Source organism: Leuresthes tenuis, unplaced genomic scaffold (assembly GCF_036924035.1).
Source record: "Leuresthes tenuis unplaced genomic scaffold, fLeuTen1.0.hap1 SCAF_7, whole genome shotgun sequence".
Taxonomy (NCBI): domain Eukaryota; kingdom Metazoa; phylum Chordata; class Actinopteri; order Atheriniformes; family Atherinopsidae; genus Leuresthes; species Leuresthes tenuis.
In genome coordinates this window covers 36,298,033-36,324,023 of record NW_027325361.1, presented here as the reverse complement: position 1 = coordinate 36,324,023, position 25,991 = coordinate 36,298,033, and the positions used below count along the sequence as shown (strand labels likewise).

General features: G+C 43.0%; 2 protein-coding genes across 2 annotated transcripts in view; one reads left to right on the top strand and one right to left on the bottom strand.

Annotated features, from left to right (window-relative positions):
- Positions 1–25,991, bottom strand: part of cpt2 (carnitine palmitoyltransferase 2) — a 397,454-nt gene that overhangs the window by 205,890 nt on the left and 165,573 nt on the right. The window lies entirely within an intron of this gene.
- Positions 19,703–25,991, top strand: part of LOC140312420 (cadherin-2-like) — a 127,212-nt gene continuing 120,923 nt past the window's right edge. The window contains exon 1 of the mRNA XM_072390255.1: positions 19,703–19,839. Within this exon, the coding sequence (XP_072246356.1) occupies positions 19,798–19,839 (42 nt within the window). The 5' untranslated portion in view covers positions 19,703–19,797. The remainder of the gene's footprint in view (positions 19,840–25,991) is intronic.

The following is a 25,991-nucleotide window of genomic DNA, read 5'->3' as shown; positions in this document are numbered from 1 at the left end:
ACATGAAACAGAACGTAAATCCTTCCTTTTCAGAGGGGCTACATTGTCCACTGTTGTATGCATTGAAGCTATAGTGCTGTCAACAAGAGAGTCAAGTTCTACTGGAGTAAAATTTAGGTAGCCGTCCTCTGTCATATCAGCACATGGCAGTGAAGAAAAGGATGATGAAATTAACTCTTTAAATCTGGTTACAGCATTCTCTGATAGACACCTTCTATATGTAAAATTCTTCTCAGAAGCCGTATAGTCAAGTAGAGTAAACTCAAAAGTTATTAAAAATGGTCAGACAAGACAGAGTTATGAGGGAACACTGTTAACTGTTCACTCTCAATGCCATGAGTCAGCACAAGGTCAAGGGTGTGATTAAGGCAGTGAGTAGGTCTGTGAACACTTTGAGAAAATCCAATAGAGTCTGATATAGAATTAAAGTTAATATTTAGGCTGTCATTTTCAACATCTACATGAATATTAAAGTCACCCACTACAATGACTTTATCTGTACTCAGCACTAACTGGGATAAAAACTCTGAGAATTCAGACAGAAACACAGAATAAGGGCCAGGTGGACGATACCCAACAACAAACACAAGATTTCCACTTTGGGAAAAACTGAGAATCGGAGATTCAAAAGAGCTAAAACTAATCTTGGGTCTAGGACTGATCAATTCAATTCAATTCAATTTTTCAATTCAATTAGTATTCAATTAGTAATCCTGATCTGAAGATAGCTGCCACTCCTCCTCCTCTGCCTGTTGTTCGAGGAACGCAAACATTTAAATAGTCAGAATGAGTTGATTCATTAATGCTAACATGATCCTCCTGCTGCAGCCAGGTGGACGATACACAACAACAAACACAAGAGGTTTTTGTGATTTCCACTTTGGGTTAGGGTTCATCCATATTTCTAGAAATGAGAGCCGCTCCTTCCAAAGTGGGATGGATGCCGTCTCTCCTCATCAGACCAGGTTTTCTCCAGAAAGATTGCCAATTATGTATATAGCGGACACACGTACCGTGATGTGATAAGATATAAGGATTTATCCGAAAGTTCTCACTATCTGAATAAGCCTTATTTAACCTTGTTTTGGGAAATACCTTCAATCGAAGGAAAAAGATAGAATCTTACAATTCTGGTATGTTAAATGAATAATCAATTATTAATTAATAATCAATAAATTCCAGTCTCATATAGTCGCTACTCGTGAATTCTCGTTTTGTTGGATTCACAAATACGTAAAGAACACACACAAAAAACGGTCGATTGTATATATGTATTTATATATATATATATATATATATATATATATATGAACCATTTATTAAAATTATATGACCAAAGACATAAACCTTAAGACAACAGTAGAAATGCTTTGAATATAGGTGATTATATAAGAAACACTTAGTGAATTGAAATGAACTAAGGGGAGGGTATGGATGGATACCGGAATTATTCAAATAGAGTAGGTTGGTTGCTTTTTGAATTGAAAGGCTAACAGCTTGGATTAATTTATCAATTTAACAGCAAATTCTCTCGACACCCACCGCATACCGTCTGAAATGTAAGAATAGGGCAGTTCTTACTGTTAAGTCAGCTCCAAACCACAAGTAAAGCCAACGTGTCCAACTGGGTCTCTCTTGGTTCTGCGTCTCGCGGCCTTCGTTGTGGTTAACTTTCAGGAACTTTTATTAAAGTGACTTGGATCGGTCGCTCTCCTGTGCTTCTGGTGGCTTCTCTTCTGGTGGCTCAGAAGTCAAACGGGGTGGTGTGTAGGACTTCACTGCAAATAATGACAAAATTGTCTGTTGAGGGTTCTGCCCTCTGCTTTTGATTTTTTCCTAACTGACCACTGCAGGGCTTATGCCAGAAAACAGACGGGTCATCAGTGGAGTGTAAGATTTTACTGTGCAGCTATACATTCAGATACAGTGTAGTTTCTGAAATACATGTAAAAGAAATAAAGGCTGATTTATCACTGTGTACTCCTGTAACTTAAATACTGTAAATAAACAATGCCAGTAGATAGACTACATTTGTATCAGTGTCAATCACATAACATTCATAAATATTGTTTAAACTTAATTATGTAGCACACACGTAAACCGAAAGTAATATGAAGGCTGACAGTCATAGAACACTCATTCAACTCTGTTAGCTTAAAGATGCTAATTCGCAATCCTTTTAAGATTTGAAAACGGACATTTTAAGGAGTACAAATATACACCAGGAGAAACACAACATTATCAGAAAAGGTGAGTAACATGTACACATTCTTTTCACTTTCTTACGAACACAACTTACATCTTCAGTGACTACTGTACCACTGTAAACAACAGGTGAATAGGCGAACGTGAGGCAGGAAGAGGAACTACATTACACCGTTTTCAAAATAAAACCCACATCAAATAGAAAAGCATGAACGAATGACATTTATAATGTGAAGAATTCTTAAGAGTCGCCCCGACATTTTCCTTGTAAATGTGTAAGACCGGGAATTCTTAGAGTGTCGTTGGTGTCATCCTGAAGTACAGGAAGCTCGATAAGTCGAGCAACTGGTTTCATGTAGACTTTGTCTTTGACTTTGACCTCTGCTGTTCTGATGCACCCATCTGGGCTAGCAATGGCCTTGATGACTCTCCCGATGGGCCATTGAGCTCTTGGAAGCGATGGGGCAATGATTAGCACGACAGATTCCACATCGATGTTCTTTGAGGACCTTTGCCACTTTTGCCGCGTCTGGAGATTTGGCAAGTAGTTCCTTGTGAACTGAATCCAAAACTGATCCACCAGTGTCAGACAGTGTCGCCATATATGCCGTCCCATACCTACTGGAGCGTACACCACCTGAGGCAGAGCTGCATCCCTCCGCCTCATCAAAAGGCTGTTTGGGGTAATTTAGTCTAGGTCGGCTACATCAGCTGACACGTATCCCAGTGGCTTTGAGTGTAAGATCCCTTCTACTTCCACCAAAGTTCTATGGAGATCATCTTCTGAAACAGATTGGCTGCCCACGGCAACTTGGAGACCACATTTGATAGAACGTATTTCTCTCTCCCATACTCCACCGAAATGGGGAGCGTTCAGTGGGTTGAACTCGAAAACAATCTGGTATTCTGTCAGTTGCTCTTTCAGCTATGGTTCCATGGCTGCAAAAGCCTCCCTGAGTTCTCGCACCGCACCGTGGAATTTGGTACCACAATCTGATAGCACTTCCTTTGGTCGACCTCGTCTGGCAATGAAACAACGAAGAGCAAGGAGGAACACATCCACATCCATAGAATTCAGAAGCTCTATGTGCACTGCTCGAGTCTTGAGGCATTTGAATATCCCGCCCCAGCGCTTATCCGTCCTCCTACCCCTCTTCACCAGGTAAGGACCAAGACAGTCAACGCTAGTTGAATAAAAGGGTGGACAGAGAAGTCTGAGGCGTTGCGGGGGCAGATCTGCCATCCGCGGGACCTTTGGCTGAGCTCTCCAGCGCTGACAGGTGGAGCAGTTGAGTTGGTGGTGTCGGATAGCCTGTCGTCCCCACAAGATCCAATACTGCCTCCGTAATTCAGCATAGACTCGTTCTGTGCCTGGATGCAGAAAACGTTCATACATGTCTTTTATGAGAAGTTTCACCAATGGGTGCTTTGGATCAAGCACAATTGGGTGGATCTCCCTGACGCTTGGATTCCGCAATCTGCGCAGTCTCCCCCCACATGGATGAGACATGTTGCAGCATCCCACTCTGGATCAAGGCTGAGCGATTTTACACAGATTTCTGTGCTTTGAGGGTGGAGACTTCTCCTGAGAAGCTATGCGCTTGGCATCCTCTCAGCAACAAGACCTCCGCATCTCGATGGCTAATGAACTGGTTGTGCGCTAGACCTATTGCAGCTGCCCCATGAACTTGTTGCGTTGCCTCCACCAGTTCCCTCCATGAACTGTACTGGGTAGCATCTGGGATGTTATCATTGGGCTCCACGGCTGTGAAGCGGCAGAAGGCGATACCTTCCAATTCAGATGAGCCTACTGTGGAAGTTTGCTCAGGTTTCTTCGGCCAGTGTTCTGCACTCTGTTTGAGGAGTGAGGGCCCTTGATTACAGCAACCAGGTCCTGCTAGCTCAATCAGTGGTTTTGCCCTTCTGCCGGATTGTTTGGACTCTCGATGTATTGCCAACCCTGTCGGTCAGTTAGTTCTTGGATCTCTGTCACACGGGTTCCGACAAACACCTTATACCGACAGGAGTCTGATTGGAGCCACTCCAATACTGTGGTGGAGTCAGACCACAGCACTGTTTGTCGAATGGGAAGTGTCATCTCAGTCTCTATGAGTTTGCACAGTTGAGTTCCAGCTAGTGCAGCGCAGAGTTCTGGCCGGGGTATGGACTATTGCCTTTGGGAGCTACCCTGGACCTTGCCATCACGAATGTAGTGTGGATGGTGTCTCCTGCATCGACTGTGAGGTAAGCCACTGCTCCATATGCTCGCTCCGAAGCATCACAAAAGATATGGAGATCATACTTTGCATCTGCACCTTCAGCAGGGAGTGGCGAGTAACAGCGGGGAATGGATACCCTGTTAATTTGTTTCAGCTCGCTCTCCCATATTTCCTACACTGGAGGTAGGTCTGGAGGTAGGTCAGTATCATCCCAGCCCTTTTGTTTGGACCAAAGCTGCTGGATCAACACTTTGGCATGGGTTGTGAATGGCACCATGAATCTTAGAGGGTCATATTGACAAGCTAGCACTTGATAGGCCGTCCTCATCGTTAGCTCAGAGTGCTAAATGATCCGAGACTGATAGCTGAGGGTGTCAGCAGCACAGTTCCGTCTCAGTCCTAAGGTAGGTTCAAGTGGATCTGTACGGCTCTGGCTCAGCCACTGCTCTGTGGCTGAAGATTTGACATCGGTGAGAAGATGGGCTACTACTGTTGGTTGATTACTGGCCTGAGGTCAAATCCTCCTTCTGCTAGTAGGGTACGGAGTTGGTCCACTCTTTCCTTGGCCACAGTTATGGTAGGAAAGCTTTCGAGGCAGTTGTCGACATAGAAACTCTGCTGCACTGAATGTAGCACTTCAGGACGCTGTCTTGGTGGTTACGAGCATGTTGCTGTAAGGCGAAGATAGTGCAGCATAGCCTGCTGGTTGTGCTAAATGGTAGCACTTGCCATTCGTACAGCACTGGTGATTCTTCACACCGCATGTCCCTCCAGATGAACCGAAAGAGTGATCTATCCTCAGGCAACAGGCGGATTTGGTGAAACATAGCACAAATGTCACCGCTCACTGCAATCTGGTGCTGCCTGAACCGGATAAGGACACCCACCAGCGATGGACCCGGCGTAGGCCCAAGCAAGAGTTGCTCATTCAGGGAGACATTTTGGTACAGAATTGAACAATTGAAGACCAGGCGTGGTTTGTTATTGTGGCACACAAGATGATGGTGGAAATACCAAGCCTCTGTAGACTGTTCTACCTGCCTAGGTTGAAGTTTCTTGACATACCCAGAGTTGATGAGTTGGTTGATCTCAGCTAAATAGATTGCCGCTCTCTCCGAGTCTCGTTTGAGGCGATTCTCCATGGCCCTCAGATGAGCCATGACTGAATGCGTGGAACTGTTGAACTTCGGTGCCCCTAATTTCCTCAGGAGGGGGGTTGTGTAGCGGTGAACTCCTTCAACTTCCATTCGCTGTGTCTTTGTTTCCAAAAGGTTCATGGCATACTGGTCCTCATGAGAGCGGACGACCATTTTCTCATTTCGGAAAAGTAAGACATTGAGTTGCCATAACCTCTCGACATTCCGGTACAGGAGATCATCTGAGCTAGCAAATGAGGTGAAAAGACACTGGGTCACTGATGTTGACTTTAGCTCACACCTATCTGCTCCTTGCAGGGCCCATCCTAGGGCAGTGTGGATGGCTATGGGTTCACCGTTGAAACATACTCACTAAGAGATGAACTCTGAGAGCCAAGCTTTGGAAGGTGCGTGTGTCCCCTGACCTCACATCAGGCGTGGTGAGGATAGCTGCTACTTCACTGACCGTACTGAAGCTGTAATGCATGCATAGCTGTGTATGGAAATGTATCGTGTCTGCAGGACTGGCCAATTATCTGTGCTTCTGGGAGCTTGAGGTGTTCGAGAAGCACATGAAATTTATATTTTCAATGTCAATTCAGGATAAGGCTCGAGTAGGTAATTCAAGTGGATCTCACTGTCCGAAGTGAAATCTGAGATTTTTGGTTTGAGAACACCATATGTGGAGTGAGGTTGCTGACTGAAACTGTGTGGGGCTGGAGCCTGGGTTGTTGGAAACTGTGCCTGAGCAGCTGGGGCAGTGTTAGTCACCACTGGGGCAGATGGCAGCAATTGAGATAGCACTGCAGATGTTGGCATAGGTGCATATTGAGGTAAACTGTAGATTGGGGGTGATGTACTGTTCGGCGCAACTTGTTGTCCATGATATGAAGCTGTATGCTTGTAGGGCGGGGCCGTAATTGTCAACCACTGCTTTGCCTGAGGTAGGTGATTTGAGGCAAATTCATCCTCCCCGCAATGTAGCTCTGTTACCCGAGGTTGCAAAGGGACTGGCTTTATCAGCCGCTGTGGAGCTGAGGTTGGCATCACGCTACCAGATGATATACTTGGATAGGGGCAGATTGGATGATTTGGAGAAGATGGATGCATATGTGTGAATGCAGATTTTGTTACTTTAACTACTACTTCAGGGGTGTAGTCTCTCAGCTCAACTTCTCTCTCTAATGTTAAAATCACCTCTGCTGGTGTGTGTCTTTCAGCATGAGACCCTTTGTTTTGCACCTGCTTCTCTGTTGATGGAGAATGGCCTGGATAGTAAATGTGTGAAGGGGTGCGTATTGGTGAATGTGGTTGTATTAGGGGGGTTGTTGCACTTTTCAAGTTGTGATCCTCCTCAGCTCTTGTCGACGACGTTGTCGATGTTTGTATTGGCAGAGTTTGTTGGTGACCTGAGTTATTTCAGCCCTTTCCTCCCTGTCACTCCTGGATATGGAATCCATAAGTTGTCTGAGTGACATGGTGCTCAGTGGATCACCTGGACTGGGGCTGTGTGAGGCTCTGCTGGTACCAGGCCGAAAACCTACATCTGCTTGTCCACTGTCAGCCGCTGCTGCTTCTCTCTGCTCCTCATGCTCTCAGTTGTCGGGGTAGGGGAAAAGGCAGGTCCACGATGATGGTAGGCAAGGATGTAATCTTCCAGATGCTTGGGTGTGCAGGGGTGCCTTTTATGTCGCTCTTGTGTCTTCCTCTGATGACATATTCTGCAGCAGTCAATTAATCCGGCTCAAAGGACCTTTGTTGAGGGTTCTTCCCTCTGCTACTGATTTTTTCCTAACTGACCACTGCAGGGCTTATGCCAGAAAACAGACGGGTCATCAGTGGAGTGTAAGATTTTACTGTGCAGCTATACATTCAGATACAATGTAGTTTCTGAAATACATAAAAAAGAAATAAAGACTGTTTTATCACTGTGTACTCCTGTAACTTAGATACTGTAAATAAACAATGCCAGTAGATAGACTACATTTATATCAGTGTCAATCACATAACATTCATCAATACTGTTTAAACTTAATTATGTAGCACACACATGTAAACCGCAAGTAATATGAAAGCTGACAGTCATAGAACACTTATTCAACTCTATTAGCTTAAAGATGCTAATTTGCTATTCTTTTAACAATTGAAAACGGACATTTTAAGGAGAGCAAATATACACCAGGAGCAGCACAACACTATCAGAACATGTAACATGTACACATTCCTTTCACTTTCTTACAAACACAAACACAACACAACACTTACATCTTCAGTGACTACCATACCACTGTAAACAACAGGTGAATCAGCGAATGTGAGGCAGGAAGAGGAACTGCATTACACCGTCTTCAAAATAAAACCCACTTCAAAGCAAAAGCATGAACGAATGACATTTATAATGTGAAGAATTCTTAACATTGTCCAAGGGTCGAGTTGGTTTTGGTTGCTGACCAGCTCTGATGAGTTGAACTTAAATTCACACAAGATTGACTAAAAAAGTTGACAAGCTTAATGCTGGCTCTCTTGGTGAGCAAATTAGGCGAGGATGCGTGCAGCAGCAGAGTTTAAAACGTGCTATAGAAAGGAGACAGGATGACGGACGAATAAAAATGCAAAACATATCTTTCTATTACATTCTCTTTCTGTCTGTGTTTGGACCTTTTTTTTGTTTGTTTGTTTACTTTGACCCATATCCAGACCCAGTCAGTGTGTAATTGTGGAAAAATTACACACTGATGTAACATTAATTTTAGTGACCTCCAATTGGCGTAACTGGGTGTCATTACCGCTGAGGTGAATAACTATTTTACTGTATTTATGCTTATCCTTAGCCAGCAGTTTTAAGTAGAATTTTATGTCGACCGCTCTGGACCCTGGAATACATTTGACTAGCAGTGCCTACACCACGCCTAAGACAATCCAAACTCTGTTCATGTGTCGTCCCACGATGGTGGAATGACCTACCGAGCGCTACCAGAACAGGAGCGTCCCTGTCTATCTTCAAGAAACTCTTGAAAACCCAGCTCTTCAGAGAGCTCCTCCTATCCTAGTACTTACCTACCCCCTCTATCTTTGCACGTTATATTTCTGCACTTCCTTCTATGCCTGCACCCTATCTCTACTCTGTCACCTCTGACAGAGTCGGACTAGTGGGTTCCTTCTATGTAGTTTATTGTTAGCTTTTTATATAGCTTGTTATATCTTAATTTGTAAGTCGCTTTGGATAAAAGCGTCTGATAAATACATAAACATAAACATAAACTATTGTCGCTGGTGTCGCTAATGCCACGTTTTTGACTATAGAGCTGCCAATTACCAGGGTTTTGTCCTCAGCGTTGTGTCGCTGAGTGGGGAAAATCTATTTGAAACGTGGACAGGTTGATGGTCCACGTGACTTTAGGACTGTGACTCCTCTTCCTGACAGTCACCCAGCCACTCTTAAGTCCCGGCTGCTCGGGATCTGCTCGGGGACGACTAACAGAGCTAGCTATGCTAGGTGGCTCCATACTGGCTAAAGGGGCCTGGCTCACTATTGGGTGGTTTTCAACAGTGCAGAGTCGAGCTTCCAAATCAGATAACCTCGCCTCCAAAACTACAAAAAGACTACATTTGTTACATGTACCATTACCACTAAAGGAGGCAGAGGAGTAACTAAACAGCTGACAAACGGAGCAGGTGAAAGCAGGAGATGGAGGAAGAGAACCAGTAGCCATGCTAAGCTAGAGAACCAGACACACCGCTAAAAAGTGAAAAATAAAGACTAAAGATCTGTAAGAGTGAGCGTTAGAATATAACAAGTATGCGATCGAGTTAACTATGCAAGATGTGTAAATTAAAGGAAGAAATAAGGTGATATTAAGTAGTTCAAGAGGAGCAAGAAATGTCACAGTGCACACACAAAGCAGCAGGAAGTGATGCAATACGTCTTACCGCAAAGCCGCAAACCGCGCAGTAATCAGTAAACAGTAAACAGTAAACTGTAAACAGGGCAGTAATCATTTAGGCCGGTTGTGGGTGACTTTTTTGGTACCGGGATTATTGTGGCAGATTTCAGGCTGGTGGGGATGACTGCTTGGGCCAGGGAGAGGTTGAAAATCCTGCAGAAAACATATGACAGCAGGTGGGCACATTCTCTGAGCACCTTGCCTGGTACTCCGTCTGGGCAGCAGCCTTGGGGTGCCAAGAGCACACGCCTCACATCGTGCTCCTCTACAGTGAGGGAGGGGTTGGTGGATCCTCACGGGCGTGGGGGCAGGGCTGGAGCAGAGGAGGATCGCTGCGGTGTTTCAAAGTGAGCAAAGAAACTGTTGAGCTCCTCTGCCAGCTACGCACGCAGGTCTCCTGGTGTCACATCCCAGCCTCTGTACTTGTTGATGCTCTTTAGTCCCTTCCACACCCCCCCCTCAGACCTGTTGCTGGCAATGTGGGACTCTATCCTCTTGTTGTAGTACATTTTGGCGATTTTAACACCTTTTTTCTGGTCAGCTCGAGCTGCGCTGGAGAGAGCTCTGTCACCTGACCTGAAGGCAGTGTTGTGGGCCTTGAGGAGTAAGCAGACCTGGCTGGTCATCCAGGGTTTCTGGTTTGGAAAAACCCGGATGCATTTGTCCACAGATACAGTACCCATACAGAACTTAATGTAGTCCAGTATTGTCCCTGTATATGTTTTCAGGTCATGGTGTTTAAATAGATCCCAGTCTCTGTGTTGGAAACAGTCCAGCAGTTCAGTGAGGGTGTTCTCAGGCCAAGTTGTTACTGTCTTTGTGGTGGGTCTGGATCTGCATCTGAAGGGAGTGTATGTTGGGGTGAGCAGCAGGGAGAGATGGTCTGACAAGATGGGGGAGGGGTATGGTTCTGTCCCCGTGTTTGAAGTTCAAATACACATGGTCGAGTGTGTTTTCTCCTCTTGTCAGACATGTTGGTGGAGCTTCGGGAGTACAGTCTTTAAATTGGTCATATTAAAGTCTTCAGCTATAATGTGAACGCCATCGGGGTTTGCCAGCTGCTGTGCATTTATGGCGTTTAGCAGAAGAGAGAGTGCAGCAGTAGCGTTAGCGTCCAGTGGGATGTAAACAGCAGTAACAATGACTACTGTTAGCTCTCTCGGGAGAAAATAAGGCCAGCATCTAACAGACATGTACTCAATATCGGGTGAACAGTGCCTCTCTATGATCATGCTACTGTTATACCAGTCTTCATGCATGTATATACAGAGCCCCCCACCCCTGCTTTTCCTGGAGTTCTCAGTCCAATCCCAGCGGTGTAGAGAGCAGCTCACTAGCTGCATGCTAGCATCAGGGATCTTCGGGTTAAGCCAGGTCTCCGTAATGATAAGGACACAGCAGTCTCAAACAGAGCAATTTCCTGCAAGGTGTGGTTTCAAGTTATCCGGTTTATGTGTAATAGATCTGGCGTTGGTGAGGTACAGGCTCGTGGATTGTTCCGTAGCCTTAGCATGAGGCCAGACCTACGTCCCCTGCTTTTGCTGTCTCTCCCTCCTCCGCCTACTACACTTTCCAGACCCAGCAACTATCCATGGAGCGTCCAGCGGTCTTGCAAGTTCATCTGGGATGTTGTGGCTGTAATGAAAGTCCCTTGAAACTGTTATTTTGTGTAGGTAGCCAATATCCAAAAGTTCCTGGCGGGTGTAGCAGTAGAATGCTGAGGCGGGCGTACTTAAAGTGCACCAACAAACAAGACTAAAATACAAAAACAAGCTTTGGAAAGGACTGAACCACTGTGTCCGAGCGTGCCGCCATCTAACTAGCCGAATCTAACATGTTTAAAAACATGATTAAGAAAGAGAGCGAGAGAGAATAAACATAAAGCAGCAGAATAAAGATGATATCAACCAGATGTTATCATATCAGATAGATGATATTGGCCAAAACAGATTAAATGAACACACATCCCCAAATGAAACGTAATATCATATCTTCCTACAGGTAAAACATACACTCAGAGGTTTTACGGCCACCACTTATTTTACCTTCTTGGACCACTCCTGACTTTGTCTTCTCTTCAGAAGTTTGTCACCTGTAACTCACCAAGTCAATGCAAATGGGGCTCCAAGAAATAATCCTTTGTATTTAGTGGAGCTACACAACTGATTAAAATATATTAATAATATCCAAATCACAGGAGCTGATTTTTTAATTTAATTTAATTTTTTTTGATTAAGGGATCATCTGTCACACTGTGCATTGTGTTGTGGTTCAGCAGATAAGCTCTATCCTACATGTTGTGTTATCCAGAGTACAAGAACCACAAAATCAAATTAATAAATTTTTTGAGTAAAAACAAAATGGAAACCAGATCCAAAACAGACACTGACCAATATTCAAATCACTGCTCACATACTAACAACCTCTTCATAGCTTCATATGTGAAAAACATTTTGAATGTTTTAAATTTTCCTCTTGGATATTTTCTTCCGTCTCACCCTGTATTCAGTGTCCTGACCTCATTCATTAGTGGACAAAGATGAGTAGAAATACACATAATACATTCTACACAGACTGAGGTCGCTGCCTGTTTTGTCTCTGTGGAAATTGTTGATAATGACAAATATGAGGCCAATCCAACAGGGTTTCTCACCGTTGTCACTCAGCACCGTTCAAAAGATGCTAGTCCCTTTCTCAACAGAAGAAAACTACGACATTCATGACGCTTTGATTGGAGTGGCAGGTTGGAATTAGAGAGGGAGGGAGGCAGGGAGAGAGGGAGGGAGATGAAGTAAGGAGTTACAGACAGGGAGAAAGTAGGGTGGGGTTGCACAAGGCAAATTTAAGACATGTTACAGATGTTATACAATGACACAAAGTAAGATAACAGGTTCATTAAAACCTCAATATGAAGAAAAATGCTGAACATTACAAACACCCAACAAACATTTGTGTTAATTGAACACATACGTTCAAATACTTTCACAGTCTCTTCCAGCTCTCAACGAAGGCAGTCGCATTTCTACTCTCTCCTGATTCTTCCCTCTCCCATATCTCTCCTGCTTCTCTTGTCTTGCCCGGTCCTGTCTCAACTTCAGTGTCTCTCTCTGCATTGCTTTCAAACTAAATCATGGAATTGATCAGCTGGTCTCTAAACGCAACTGACAAAATCATTGCTACAAGAAGCTCGGGTCCAGTGGAACCCGCCTGTCCCGACGGAACGTTTGCCGCTGGGTACACGAGGGACTCCTGGGAGAAGTGGAGATTTGTGTGCCTGTCGATTCTTTCCGTTGAAGATGTGGAGGATCTATACATATTCGGAACCATGACAACAGGCTTTCTGCTGATTGGATTAGGCATTGCCCTGGTGTATTGCAAAATTCGGAAGTCGGAGACAGCGGTCACAGGCCCCAAGCTGTCCGGCATTTTTGAATCGGTGGGCAGAGCTATTGGCGCTCAGACTGTGGTCATTAACCGCAATATGAAGCTGGTGGCTTTGCAAAGTCATATGGATCGTTTGGATCGTTTTTGTGACCAGAATGGACAAACAGAGTGAGTCGTGTCCATTGAAAACGACTACTCGCCCTAACCAACAATCATAATCTAATCTGCATTCCTGCTCTCCTGGCAACGCCCTTGGCCAAGGCCACTGCTGAAACAACTCTCCTGAAATCACTGCTGTGAGACGCTCTGAACTACTTCTCCCTCTCCCTTCTTCTTGGACACCTGGTGATTGTTGACTCCGACTGGGACCCAATCAAGGACTGCTCCATGGCAACCTGCTGTGGTATCACGATGACATCTTGTGAACTGTAACATTGGTTGAGAGCCAGACATAGCAACTCTCCTACCCCCATCCCACGCCTTCGTATGTCCAGCGTTTTTTATGTGTGAAACGAGCAAATGTTTGTTTATGTTTTGAGTTTTTATGTTGGATGGTGACCTATGTTACTGTTCTTGATGTGCTGAGGTTTTTTTCCCGGCCCCACATTTCCCCCTCTCCTCTCCTCTCTAACTCTAGCAGCAGCATTCTGGATGAGCTGCAGATGTTTAATGACCTTTTTGGGAAGTCCAGTTAAAAGACCATTACAGTAATCAATGAGTTTCTCCTGGTCTTTTTGGGAGAGAAAACCTTTATTATGTTAATGTTTCTGAGTTGGTAAAAAGCTTCCTTGGTGACAGCTTTGATGTGGCTGCTGAAAGTCAGATCTGAGTCTATCAACACTCCAAGGTTACCAACTTAATCAGTGATTGTAAGGGCCCGAGTCTCAAGGTATTTACCAATGCTGACCCTCTTCTCTTTGCTACAAAATGGATAAGCGGAAGATAAAAGATGGATAGAGTTTTAAATGAGTAGGAGAAGGTCCAGTATTATGTAGTGGCCTTATTCTGTCAATACTTCTCTTCAGCCCACGGTACTGTAAATGTGATGCAATTGTTTTTATTTTTTAGTCTGTAAAAAGGGTCTGATTTACACCTATAAATAGCTTTAGAGCTGTGGTAGCTGTCAGGTCTCGTAAACGCTCTTAGTTTTTTGTACCTTGTCTTGTCACTTTCTGTTTTATTTTGAAGTATTAACCAGTCCTCTCGTTTCAGATAACTTGCCTTTCCCCCCGTGTCATGTGTCTGAGTGTCTTCCCTGATCACCCTAAATGTTTCCACCTGCTTCCCTGGGATCCTCATGTGTATTTAGTCTGCGTCTTCCCCTTGTCTCGTTGCCAGTGTGTTGAATTGTCTTTCTAAGCGTTGTCACTCTATTCTCCACAGCGACCACAGTCTGAGTACTAAGATCTTGTTCATTGATGCAATCCTCTTTGAGAGTGATTTTTCTGTGGTAAAGTTTGCCATAGTCATAGATTTAATCCGAGTGATTTCTGTTTGCATTGTTCCTTGTTTGTAGTATCTCCGTTTGTGGAGTGTTTCTTTGTTTATACCCTTAAGGTTCATAGTAACTCCATTAGGAGGAGTCTCTTTCTGTTTTTTGCTTTATTAGATTTCGATAGTGCCTCCGACGGATCGGAGAGGAGTAAGTTTAACTTGTAACATTTATATAGCTTTTGTTTTTGTCCTCCTAGCATGGAGAGAGCTTTTGTTTGATAAGTTTTATAGTCACACTCTCCTCTCCATAGATATTGAGGAGAGTATGTTAGGAATTTATAGCCCATTGTTTTGCTCTGCAAAGAGTTTATCAGTGATCATTGTTAAATAAAACCATATTATTGATACAACCCTGCATCTGCCTCCTGTGCTTTCACGGATCGTGACAGTACAGACTTGCCAAACATGGATGCAGCAGAGTCAAAGCGTATCACTACAGCTCTCCAATCTCAGGCGGTCAGGCTCTCCGCTCAGGAAGAGCAAATAACCTCTCTCAGCTAAGGGGTCCATGGCATAGCTCGGCAACACAATGAGCTCATGGCTCAGACTGGAGGTTATCAGACACAGATCCAGCAGCTGATCGATGCTATCCAGACGGGTGGAGCCACACTGTCTACCCAGCAGCCTGCACCCACTCAGCCACCCACGCCCGTTCCCACCCTCGCCCCCGCTGGTCCAGGACTACACCTAGCCCCGTCCGAGTGCTACTCAGGGGAACCGAGAAGAAGTAAGTCATTTCTCACAGAGTGTGCCATTCAATTTGAACTTTCCCCTCATCTTTTTCCCAATGACCAAGCCAAGGTTGGCTACATTCTGAGTCATCTTGGCGGAAGAGCAAAAGCATGGGCGACAGCCGAGTGGGGACGCCGCTCCAGGGTTTGCAGCACACTTCAGGACTTCCAGGAGGCTCTACACAAAACCTTCGACCCAGTGACCTCTGATCGAGAGAACGCACGACAACTGAGCGGACTAAGACAGGCCAGAGAAACGGTATGTGACTATGCAATACGCTTCCAAACCCTGTCACGGCTCTCTACGACATCTTTTTCAAAGGTTTGGCTAACCATGTTCGAGAGACTATTACCATGAGATCTCCCCACAGATCTAGATGATCTTATCACTCTTGCCATCCAAACGGATAACCAGCTGGCAGAATTCCAAGCTCTTCGGGGGGAACGCTCAGCAACACCACGGGACGCCAGACCACACGCCACGACACTTCAGTTTTCACCTACTCGATTTGAACCCAAACAGGTCCTACCTATCCCACCGAAAGATACGGAGGAGCCCATGCAAATGGGGCGAGCTCGACTCTCGTCGGAGGAGCAGTAGCATCGCATGAGAGAGGGCTGGTGCTACGACTGCGGGGAACAAGGTCATTGCGTTGCTGCATGCCCAGCTAAGTCCCCGCGATCCGATCGAGCATCCTCCACTCCTCACAGATTGACTACTGTCCAGGTAAAACACCACTCCATCACCATCACCAGGGATGCACTCATTGACTCAGGGGCCGACGAGAGTCTCATGGAGTGGGGGGCTAGCCCAGAGACTGGCACTGGAGACCAGGCCTCTAGTTAAGCCGTTTACGGCCAGCTCGCTCAATGTCCGTGAACTTTTTACCATCACCCATGTCACAGAACCAGTAGATCTGATCCTGGGGGAACACACAGAACAATTACCCTTTTACCTGTACAGATCAAACACGCGCACACTAGTGTTTGGGTACCCTCGTCTGGTAAAACACAACCGTCGCCTGGACTGGCTCACAGTCCAAGTCGAGCAGTGGGACCCTAAGTGTGTGGGCCGGTGTATTAAAACGAAAGACGCTTCTAGTTCTGAGTTTAATGTTGTATACATTTACCACAGACTCACAATACCCGGACCTGACCAGCGTACCCCAATGTTATCACCACCTTAAGGAGGTTTTCAATAAAACCAAGGCCACCTCACTACCTCCTCACCGCCCCTACGATTGCGGCATCGACCTCCTACCAGGCACCGCCATCCCAAAGGGGCGTCTCAACTCCATGTCTAATCCAGAGTGTCAGGCCATGACTGGTTACATTGAGGCCTCACTGGAGAACGGCCTCATTTGCCCATCATCTTCGCCAGCAGGGGCTGGTTTCTTCTTTGTGAAAAAGGATGGGTCCTTGAGGCCCTGCATAGACTACAGCCCCTTAAATAACATCACCATCAAAAACTGGTACCCTCTGCTACTCATGTCCTCTGTCTTTGACCAGCTTCAACAGGCTCAGGTATTCAATTCAATTTTATTTATATAGCGCCAGATTACAACAATTGTCATCTCAAGGCACTTAAGTAATATAGTCCAATTCAAGCCAATTGGAATTCAATTCATTGTAATCATAATCCAATTAATTCATAGAGAGCCAATTAAAAAATGTATATCCTAGCTAAGGAAACCAACAGATTGCACCGAAACTTGTCTTCAGTCCAATCTCCCGTCCTGAGCGTTCCTGTGGCGACTGTGGAAAGGAACGACTCCCTTTTAACAGGAAGAAACCTCTGGCAGAACCAGACTCAGGAAGAAACCTCTGGCAGAACCAGACTCGGGAAGGGTGGCCATCCGCTTCGACCAGCTGGGGTTTGAGAAGACAGAAAAGAGGGGGGAAAAACACCATAACACCATTCAAAGGATACCTGTTGGAACAGGGAAACACAAGTTAATAACCACAATAATGTCACGTACATAAAGTCATTTGAGAAATTAAACAGGAGGAAAAAGAGAGCAAAGTGAGGAAAGGTGTGACAGATGAGGTCCCCCAGCAGTCTAAGCCTATAGCAGCTTAACTATGGGATGTTTCAGGATCACCTGAGCCATCCCTAACTATAAGCTTTATCAAAAAGGAAAGTTTTAAGCCTAATCTTAAAAGTGGAAAGGGTGTCTGCTTCCTGGACATTTACTGGTAGCTTATTCCACAGAGAGGGGCCTGATAACTGAAGGCTCTACCTCCCATTCTACTTTTAGAAACTCTGGGAACAGCAAGTAAACCTGCAGTTTGGGAGCGAAGTGCTCTGTTAGGAAAATATCTTACAATGAGATCTTTAAGATATGATGGAGCTCGGTCATTAAGAACTTTATATGTGAGGAGAAGAATCTTAAATTCTATTCTGAATTTAGCAGGGAGCCAATGAAGAGAAGCTAAAACTGGAGAAACATGATCTCTCCTGTTAGTTCTCATCAGAACTCTGGTTGCAGCATTTTGGATCAGCTGAAGGCTTTTCAGAGAATATGTGGGACAGCCCAATAATAAGGAATTACAGTAGTCCAATCTTGAAGTAACAAATGTATGGACTAGTTTCTCTGCATCACCCTGAGACAGGATGTTCCTGATTTTAGCAATATTACCAAGGTGAAAGAAGGCAGTCCTAGAAACCAGTTTTATATGTGCGTCAAATGATAAATTCTGGTCAAAAATAACTCCAAGGTTCCTCACTGTAGAACTAGAAGCCAAGGAAATACCATCTAGAGTAACTATATAACTAGACCATTTCTCCCTGAAGCGCTCAGGTCCAAAGAGAACAACTTCAGTTTTGTCTGAATTTAAAAGCAGACAGTTCTGAGTCATCCAGGTCTTTATGTCTTTAAGACAGGATTGTAGTCTGACCAACCTACTGGTTTCATCTGGTTTCATAGATAAGTACAGCTGAGTATCATCAGCATAACAATGGAAATTTATGCCATGCTGTCTGATAATGTTACCTAATGGAAGCATGTATAAAATAAAAAGAACTGGTCCAAGCACAGAACCCTGAGGAACTCCATGACTTACTCCAGTGTGTGAGGAAGATTTTTCATTTACAAGAACAAACTGGAATCTATCAGATAAATATGACTTAAACCAGCCTAATGCAGTTCCTTTAATCCCAATAACATGTTCAAGTCTCTGTAACAGAATGCTGTGATCGATCGTATTATTGGTATATGGTATTAACTATTTTTTTCAAGAACTTTAGACAAAAAGGGAGATTGGATATAGGTCGATAATTAGCCAACACTTCTGAATCAAGAGTGATTGCTTGTGGGGCCCCAACAGGTTTTAGGGTTTTTGGAGCCCATATGGTGGGCCCGACACGCTTAAAAGAGATTTTTGGCGGTAAAAACTTGATTTTATGGTTGTGGCCTTCAGGTTAAGCCTTCAGTTGTGATGGTTAGGGTAGGGTAAGGGGCAACACAATGTATCATGTCAATTGTAAATCACCACAAAGATAGAAAAACAAGTTTGTGTTTGTTGATTACTCACAGCTCTCTTAGTGGTTGATTAAACTTGATCAAGAAGCAGGAGGGCTCATACTGCTAAACATCACATTCTGAGAATTAGCTGTTTCTTTTGTATGACATGATTTTAATGTAAATTGTGGGAGGGGTTGGAGAGTTCACAGGATCTAGCAGAATCACAGAGTTTTTTTTTTCTCTTTAAATCTGAATATTTCTTATTGCAAAACTGCTGAAGTTGTATTGTATTTGTTCCAGGTCGTTTTCTATCATTCATGTCCGATCCCAAAAAATGTTTGTGAATTAAAATCCTGGAGACATTAGATTTTTTTTCTCCCTATTTTGATATTATGTAAAAAAAAAATGCTGCCCATTTTCACTTAAATTAAGTTATATTCTGACGCTTTGTCAGGAATTCTGACTACTCTTTTAAACACAGAAAATAGTTTTCTGATAAATAAGTCTTCAATACATCATTATCTGATGCAGTGGATTCATGTTTTGAAACTGTGCACATCTGAATGATCATTCTTCATTCTAAACCCAACCAATTCAACTAACCAAAAAATGGAATGCTCTCTGCCCCATGCCCACACACCTCTGTCATGAGAGACACACATCCTATAGAAAGTTAGCACCATTTGAATAATTGAATCTAGTTATTTAAATAATATAGAATCTCACTTGTGATACATTTCCAGTTTTATCTTGACACAATTTGGCTATGAAATGTTGTGTGGCTTGCAATTGTTCCTAGTTGCTTTGTCACTGGTGAAGACAAGTGAAGACAAGAGTCAATTGGGAGCATCAAGTCCCATCATCAACCACATCACTGCAACAAACAACAAAACTACAAAGTAATTGTCAAAAATCTATTTGAAAAGTTTGTAATGATACCAAAGAGTTTCACAGTCATTAAACTGTTCAAATGCACTGACACAATACAATACATGAACAAGCTTTATACATGATAAAACCGGAGGAGGGCGACACTGAAGCGCGTGATGGCCGGCGTTGTGCCAGATTCTGACTGGCTGGAGAGCCGCTGAGGCGGGGAAAGCAGTCAGATACCGAGGAGGGCTGGTTGAAGGAGGAGGGCTGCCTCATGCAAGGCATTCCTTGGAATTTAAAATCTGACATCTAAACGGTTCTCAGAGGAGGAATTATAATCCAATAAAATGAATCTTTTTGAGGTCTGGATACTGATGGCAACTGTTAAGGTAATTTTTTTATTTTTATTTTTTTTTGCAGGGGCAAAGCAAACAGGGAGGATGGGGCTGCAACAGACAATATAGATGCCCGTTGAGCTGAGATAGAGATAAGCGCTCTACGAGTAAAAAAGGACGGAAAAGGATTAGTGTTTCAGTTATTTTATGAACTCTCAGATATTTTCACTAAATTGAGATAAGAGAATCATATTCGTATAGCATTTTTGGCAGCAAAATGCTGCTGATCTCAGATCTTGTCTGGTCCTCCACATTGGTGATATATCAAACAAGATAAATGCACTTGGTGCCTAACGGCTCTAAATCAAAGCTGCGGATTTCAGATCAAATGCTATTGACGAAGCACAGGCTCCACAAGGAGGATCCAAACCATCCGTCTGTCCTCAGTCACAGGTTGCTATCTGTCACCTGCTTTGTGACTCACCGTGACACTATTATCATTACTTTTTGTAAAAAATAAGTTCCCTGACTTCTGTTGGGTGCCTTCCAGTCGCGAGCACACTGTATAGTGTCGACGACACACCGACCGAGAAGATGGCAGCCGTGTTTGTGCTCTCACACCCGGGCGGCCGACCGCGGCGGAGGACAGAGCTTTGTCGCCTTCAGGGTGGCTCCGATGCAGGACTGCTGCTTGATTTTTTTTTTTTTTACAGTACACATTGTCTAGCCGTCTTTTTCCATGCTCTGTGATTATTCATCGTTAAAAACAGGACTTTTGTGATTTGGACGTGCTGTGATTGTTTTAAATGAGCTTTTGTGGCGCATAAGGGAATATCAGTATCTCTAATGTCACCTTCTGCGTTAAACTAAAAGAACTGCGCCTGAGGGAGAACTGGACATATAGAGGGTCTTTTCCCAAAACTAACACTACTCTTCAAAGGACCATACTGATGTCCTAATGCTTTATTTCAATGTCGTGTGTAAAACAGTCATATTATATAACAAGCATACAGCATTGACATATATTATGTAGGTATCGTAATGATTTCTATTACATACAAATCATAGTAGGGTTCCTGGTTCAACTCCCAGCTGGTTCTTTCTGTGTGGAGACTGCATGTTATCACCATCCAAAAACATGCTGTCAGGTTAATTGGTGACAGTAAAATTGTCCTTAGGAGTGAGTGTGAGTGTTTGTCTCATTTGTCTCTGTGTGGCCCTGTGATGGACTGGTGACCTGTCCAGGGTGTACTCTGTCTCTTAGAATAGAATAGAAAAATACTCAATATTCAATAAAGAAATTTGAAGACCTCCCCCCCCCCCCCCCCCACACACACACACAACCAATATAGAATTGATTGATAGATAGATTAGAAGACAAAATGTGGTGCACAAAAAAAGGGTCAAAGAAAAGGTCATGAGATAAACAATAGGGTCAGCACTCTCAAAGGCTTACCTTAAATCCTGTAAGAGCAGGACTTTCATCTGCTTTTGTTACTTTGGAACAACAGATTGGAGCTTTTTTGTTATCAGGGCATTGATCATAAGCCTGGAGGCTGCTGCTGTTGTGTGCTTGTAGAATGTACAAATGGCAGGTGTGATGATGTGGTCAATGACTCAGTTACACTTTAGAGTGGAATGGTTCACAGCATTATAGATAACAGCAGTGGCATTTAATATTCATTTAAGTTTCCTCTACAGACACATACAACCTTGTTCTGATTTTACACACACCAGGAGACAAGCATTAAGAAATGCACCATGGAATTTTATTTTGATTTAAGTTAGTTCACTTTTATCAGTTGTGTCAAAAATGTTTTTTCTGTGCTATTAACTACATGGTATTTCTGTGCTATTAGCTACATGGTATTTCTGTTCTATTAGCTACATGGTATTTCTGTTCTATTAGCTACATGGTATTTCTGTGCTATTAGCTACATGGTATTGCTGTTCTATTAGCTACATGGTATTTCTGTGCTATTAGCTACATGGTATTTCTGTTCTATTAGCTACATGGTATTTCTGTGCTATTAGCTACATGGTATTGCTGTTCTATTAGCTACATGGTATTTCTGTGCTATTAGTTACATGGTTTTTCTGTGCTATTAGCTACATGGTTTTTCTGTGCTATTAGCTACATGGTTTTTATGTGCTATTAGTTACATGGTTTTTATGTGCTATTAGCTACATGGTATTTCTGTTCTATTAGCTACATGGTATTTCTGTGCTATTAGTTACATGGTTTTTCTGTGCTATTAGCTACATGGTTTTTCTGTGCTATTAGCTACATGGTTTTTATGTGCTATTAGTTACATGGTTTTTATGTGCTATTAGCTACATGGTATTTCTGTTCTATTAGCTACATGGTTTTTATGTGCTATTAGTTACATGGTTTTTATGTGCTATTAGCTACATGGTATTTCTGTGCTATTAGCTACATGGTTTTTATGTGCTATTAGCTACATGGTTTTTCTGTGCTATTAGCTACATGGTTTTTATGTGCTATTAGCTACATGGTATTTCTGTTCTATTAGCTACATGGTATTTCTGTGCTATTAGCTACATGGTTTTTCTGTGCTATTAGCTACATGGTTTTTATGTGCTATTAGCTACATGGTATTTCTGTTCTATTAGCTACATGGCTTTTCTGTGCTATTAGCTACATTGTATTTCTGTGCTATTAGCTACATGGTATTTCTGTTCTATTAGCTACATGGTATTTCTGTTCTATTAGCTACATGGTATTTCTGTTCTATTAGCTACATGGTATTTCTGTGCTATTAGCTACATGGTATTTCTGTGCTATTAGCTACATGGTTTTTCTGTGCTATTAGCTACATGGTATTTCTGTTCTATTAGCTACATGGTATTTCTGTGCTATTAACTACATGGTATTGCTGTTCTATTAGCTACATGGTATTTCTGTTCTATTAGCTACATGGTATTTATGTGTTATTAGCAGAGCTTTAAATGTTTTTTTTTTCACTGAAATTCTTGAAATGAAGTACATCAGCAGGCTGTATGAACTAATCTTCTGCCAAAAGTGTCTCCTCTGACTGGTGGAGTATACATGAGATTTGTGTGTATGGGATTCATCAAATGTTCTCATAGATAGGGCTCTCTTTATTTGGTGGCACATCGGTGGTGTCATCTGTGTGTGCCTCAGTGGCAGCTGTGCAAGCTCATACTTTTGAATGAATCTGTAGAAAGTGATGGATTTGTAAAGCAAAAATGGTCAAACAAACATGCTTAGTGGTGTGTTCATGTTTTATTAGTTGCTGCAAATAACACAGCTGCCACACATTATTGACTATATTTGGTCAGCAGAACAGGATTTTTTTATGTATACTTCACTTTTGTAATTCCTCTCATTTGATCTTAACTCGTGCTGGATATTTTCGGTTTTCTTGATATCTTGTAGATAGTCATAAAAAGTGAATGATTGACTTTATGTGGGTCATTGTGTGGGTCTGTGTTGTCTGTGTCTTTCTAGTCAACTTACTGCATTCTAAAATTACATTCTGCTGGTAGATGGAACAAGCCTTTAGTTCAGAGTATAACATGATTCTTTCCTGTGTGTCCCTTTGATCATATTTTTTCTATGTGATGATAGAATCTGCAATGGTTGAGACTTCCTGTCATGATTTTCAAGTCAAAACATAATCGTGTATATCAAGAATAACTTCACGGGATCTCAGCAGGGTCTGGAGACACTTAAAGCTAATAAACATAGAATAACATACTATAACATAGGTGGGATGTGTGTTTGCTGCAGTAAACTCAGAGACTTTTAAATTATTGTAATCTCAGAAAACTGTCTCCTCCATCTTCATGTGATCTGTATACTCCTTTCCTCATATCTTCTGCAGATGAAGTTACACAGAACTTGTTGAAATTGTCGAGTCTTAATTATTTCAAATTTTCCACTGCAACCTAAAAGGGGAAAAGTAGTTTTTTGTTGTTAGTATTTGAAATAATTTTCCAGTACAGTAGTCCTGATCCAGTCCTAAATTCTTTCTGTTTCCTTCCAAGCAGGCAGACATTCTTATAATCTTTTAAAGTGGTCTTGAGCAACAGTTTTCCAGCTTTCTGAAGGTCTTTTAGAGTTTTTCTTTGGACATTTTCTGCTTTTTCCCTCATCTTCAGTCCTTGTACCTGAGCATTTTCAGAGGAATGTGTTTTTTCTTTGTTCAGCCACTTAACTCTGACCTTTGACCCATTCAGGCAGAAAAAAGGCTCCTAACTCAAGGGATGAACCAGTGTTGTGTCGACACAGAACAGACCACTTAGCAAAGAAGCCATTTTAAACTGGATCTTTAGGCACTTTGTCACAAAGACACATCATTTGTTCCCATTTCTTTAGCTGCATCTATGAAAAACAGCAAAGAAAACACAGTTTGACAGACAGAAAATAGGATTTCTGCAGCAACAAGGTGATTCCCAAAGAGCTATTAGCTGAAAACTTGGCATATCTCAGCATGGTGTGCAGTGTGTCCTTAAAACATTTGAGGAAACTGGACAAGTGGAGGACAAAATAATAAGTGTCAGGCCTAAAAAACTATCTACAGCAGATGAAGAGGATCTGAAAGTGATGTCCTTAAGAAAGAGGAAAAAATCCAGCTGTGACCTGACAGGACCTGAGAGATGCATCTGGACCTTCAGCTGATCCATCTACTGTTGGCCCAAGCCTCATCAGAAATGGTCTCCATGGAAGGGTGGCTGTCAAGAAGCCGTTCTTAAGGAAGGGAAACAGGGAGAAAAGGCTGAGCTGTGCCAAATGACACAAGAAGTGGACTGAAAATCAGTGGCAACAGGTCTTATGGAGGGATGAATCCTCCCCAGAGCCCGGACCTCAACATTATTGAAGCAGTGTGGGATCATCTGACAGAGAACGGAACAAAAGGCAGCCCACATCCAAAGAAGAGCTTTGGGATGTCCTTCAAGAAGCCTGGAGAACTATTCCTGAAGACTCCTTAAAGAAATGACAGAAAGCTTGTCTCAGAGGGTTCAGGCTGTGTTGGAGAATAAAGGAGCTCACATCAAGCTGGTTTGACTTGCACACACTGTTTTTGATAACTTGCCAATGTATGCAAATCACGCTGTTGCAATTAGTTGAACCCTAGTTACACCAAAAGTCATTTTTAAAGTGTTTTGAACTTGGATACATTCACCATAACAAGTGGATTAAATCCTTTCATTGCCATATGAAGCATGTTTACCCTTACTACACTGAAGGCTACAATGTACACAGTACATACAAAGTACCAGAACTGCAGTTGTGTCCAGTAATGGCCTTCCAGGGTAGAAGCCTGTATGCTGTGACAGTATGCAGGGAAGGCTTTCCACTGCAGGCTGTGTCGGAGCACATTTTCTGATGATCACTTCGTTCTGAGATAATTCAACTATGTGATTATTTTTATAAATCAAGTCAGTCTTATATGTTTTTGTCCACAAGTTATTGCTGCTGGTATTATAACTTTCATGTGAGCTACTTTGGTCTGTAAATGCGTGTCTTTAAAGAATGGTTAGCTGGGTCCACTATTGTAGCCCTGAATGCAGCGCCATCGCTGAAAATTAGCACCTGCCCCCAGAGGGTGTGCGCCCATGCTGATCGAAGGCAGAGCAGACAGTTACATGCTACTACTGCAAAATCATTAGATGCAAGACTGAATGCTGAGAAAACTCTGCACTCTAAAGACCCGATGTTTGACCTTTTTTTGGTTTTTGTTTTTGCACAGTGGGCTTAATAGAAAAGCTCATTCAGACATGATGCAGACACATTTACTTTATTCAGACTATGGGCCCGTCCACACGAGAACGTTTTTGTCGAATCCGCATAAACACTTTATGGTTTCGGCCTCGCGTTCAGATGGATCCAGCTTTTTCGAGGTGTGAAATCGGTATTTTTTTTTAAACGGGTGCAGAGTGGGACAATCGTAAAACGCCGGATAGCCCGGAGTCGTCTGGATGGAGAATGCGGATTTTTTCAGAAACGAAGCTGTGTTTATGGAGACTTTTTTCAAAACGACAGCGTATTGGGTGATGCTGCGTACTCGTGTGGACGGGTCCTATAGCTCAGGAAGGATATCTGATTTAAAAAAAATACATTGCCAGAATTTTACTATAACCCTTTTTAAGCTGCCCTTTCAAAGCCTGGCTGACGTACCTTTATTGCCCATTGATGTCCAGTGTGTAAGTACTGAGGT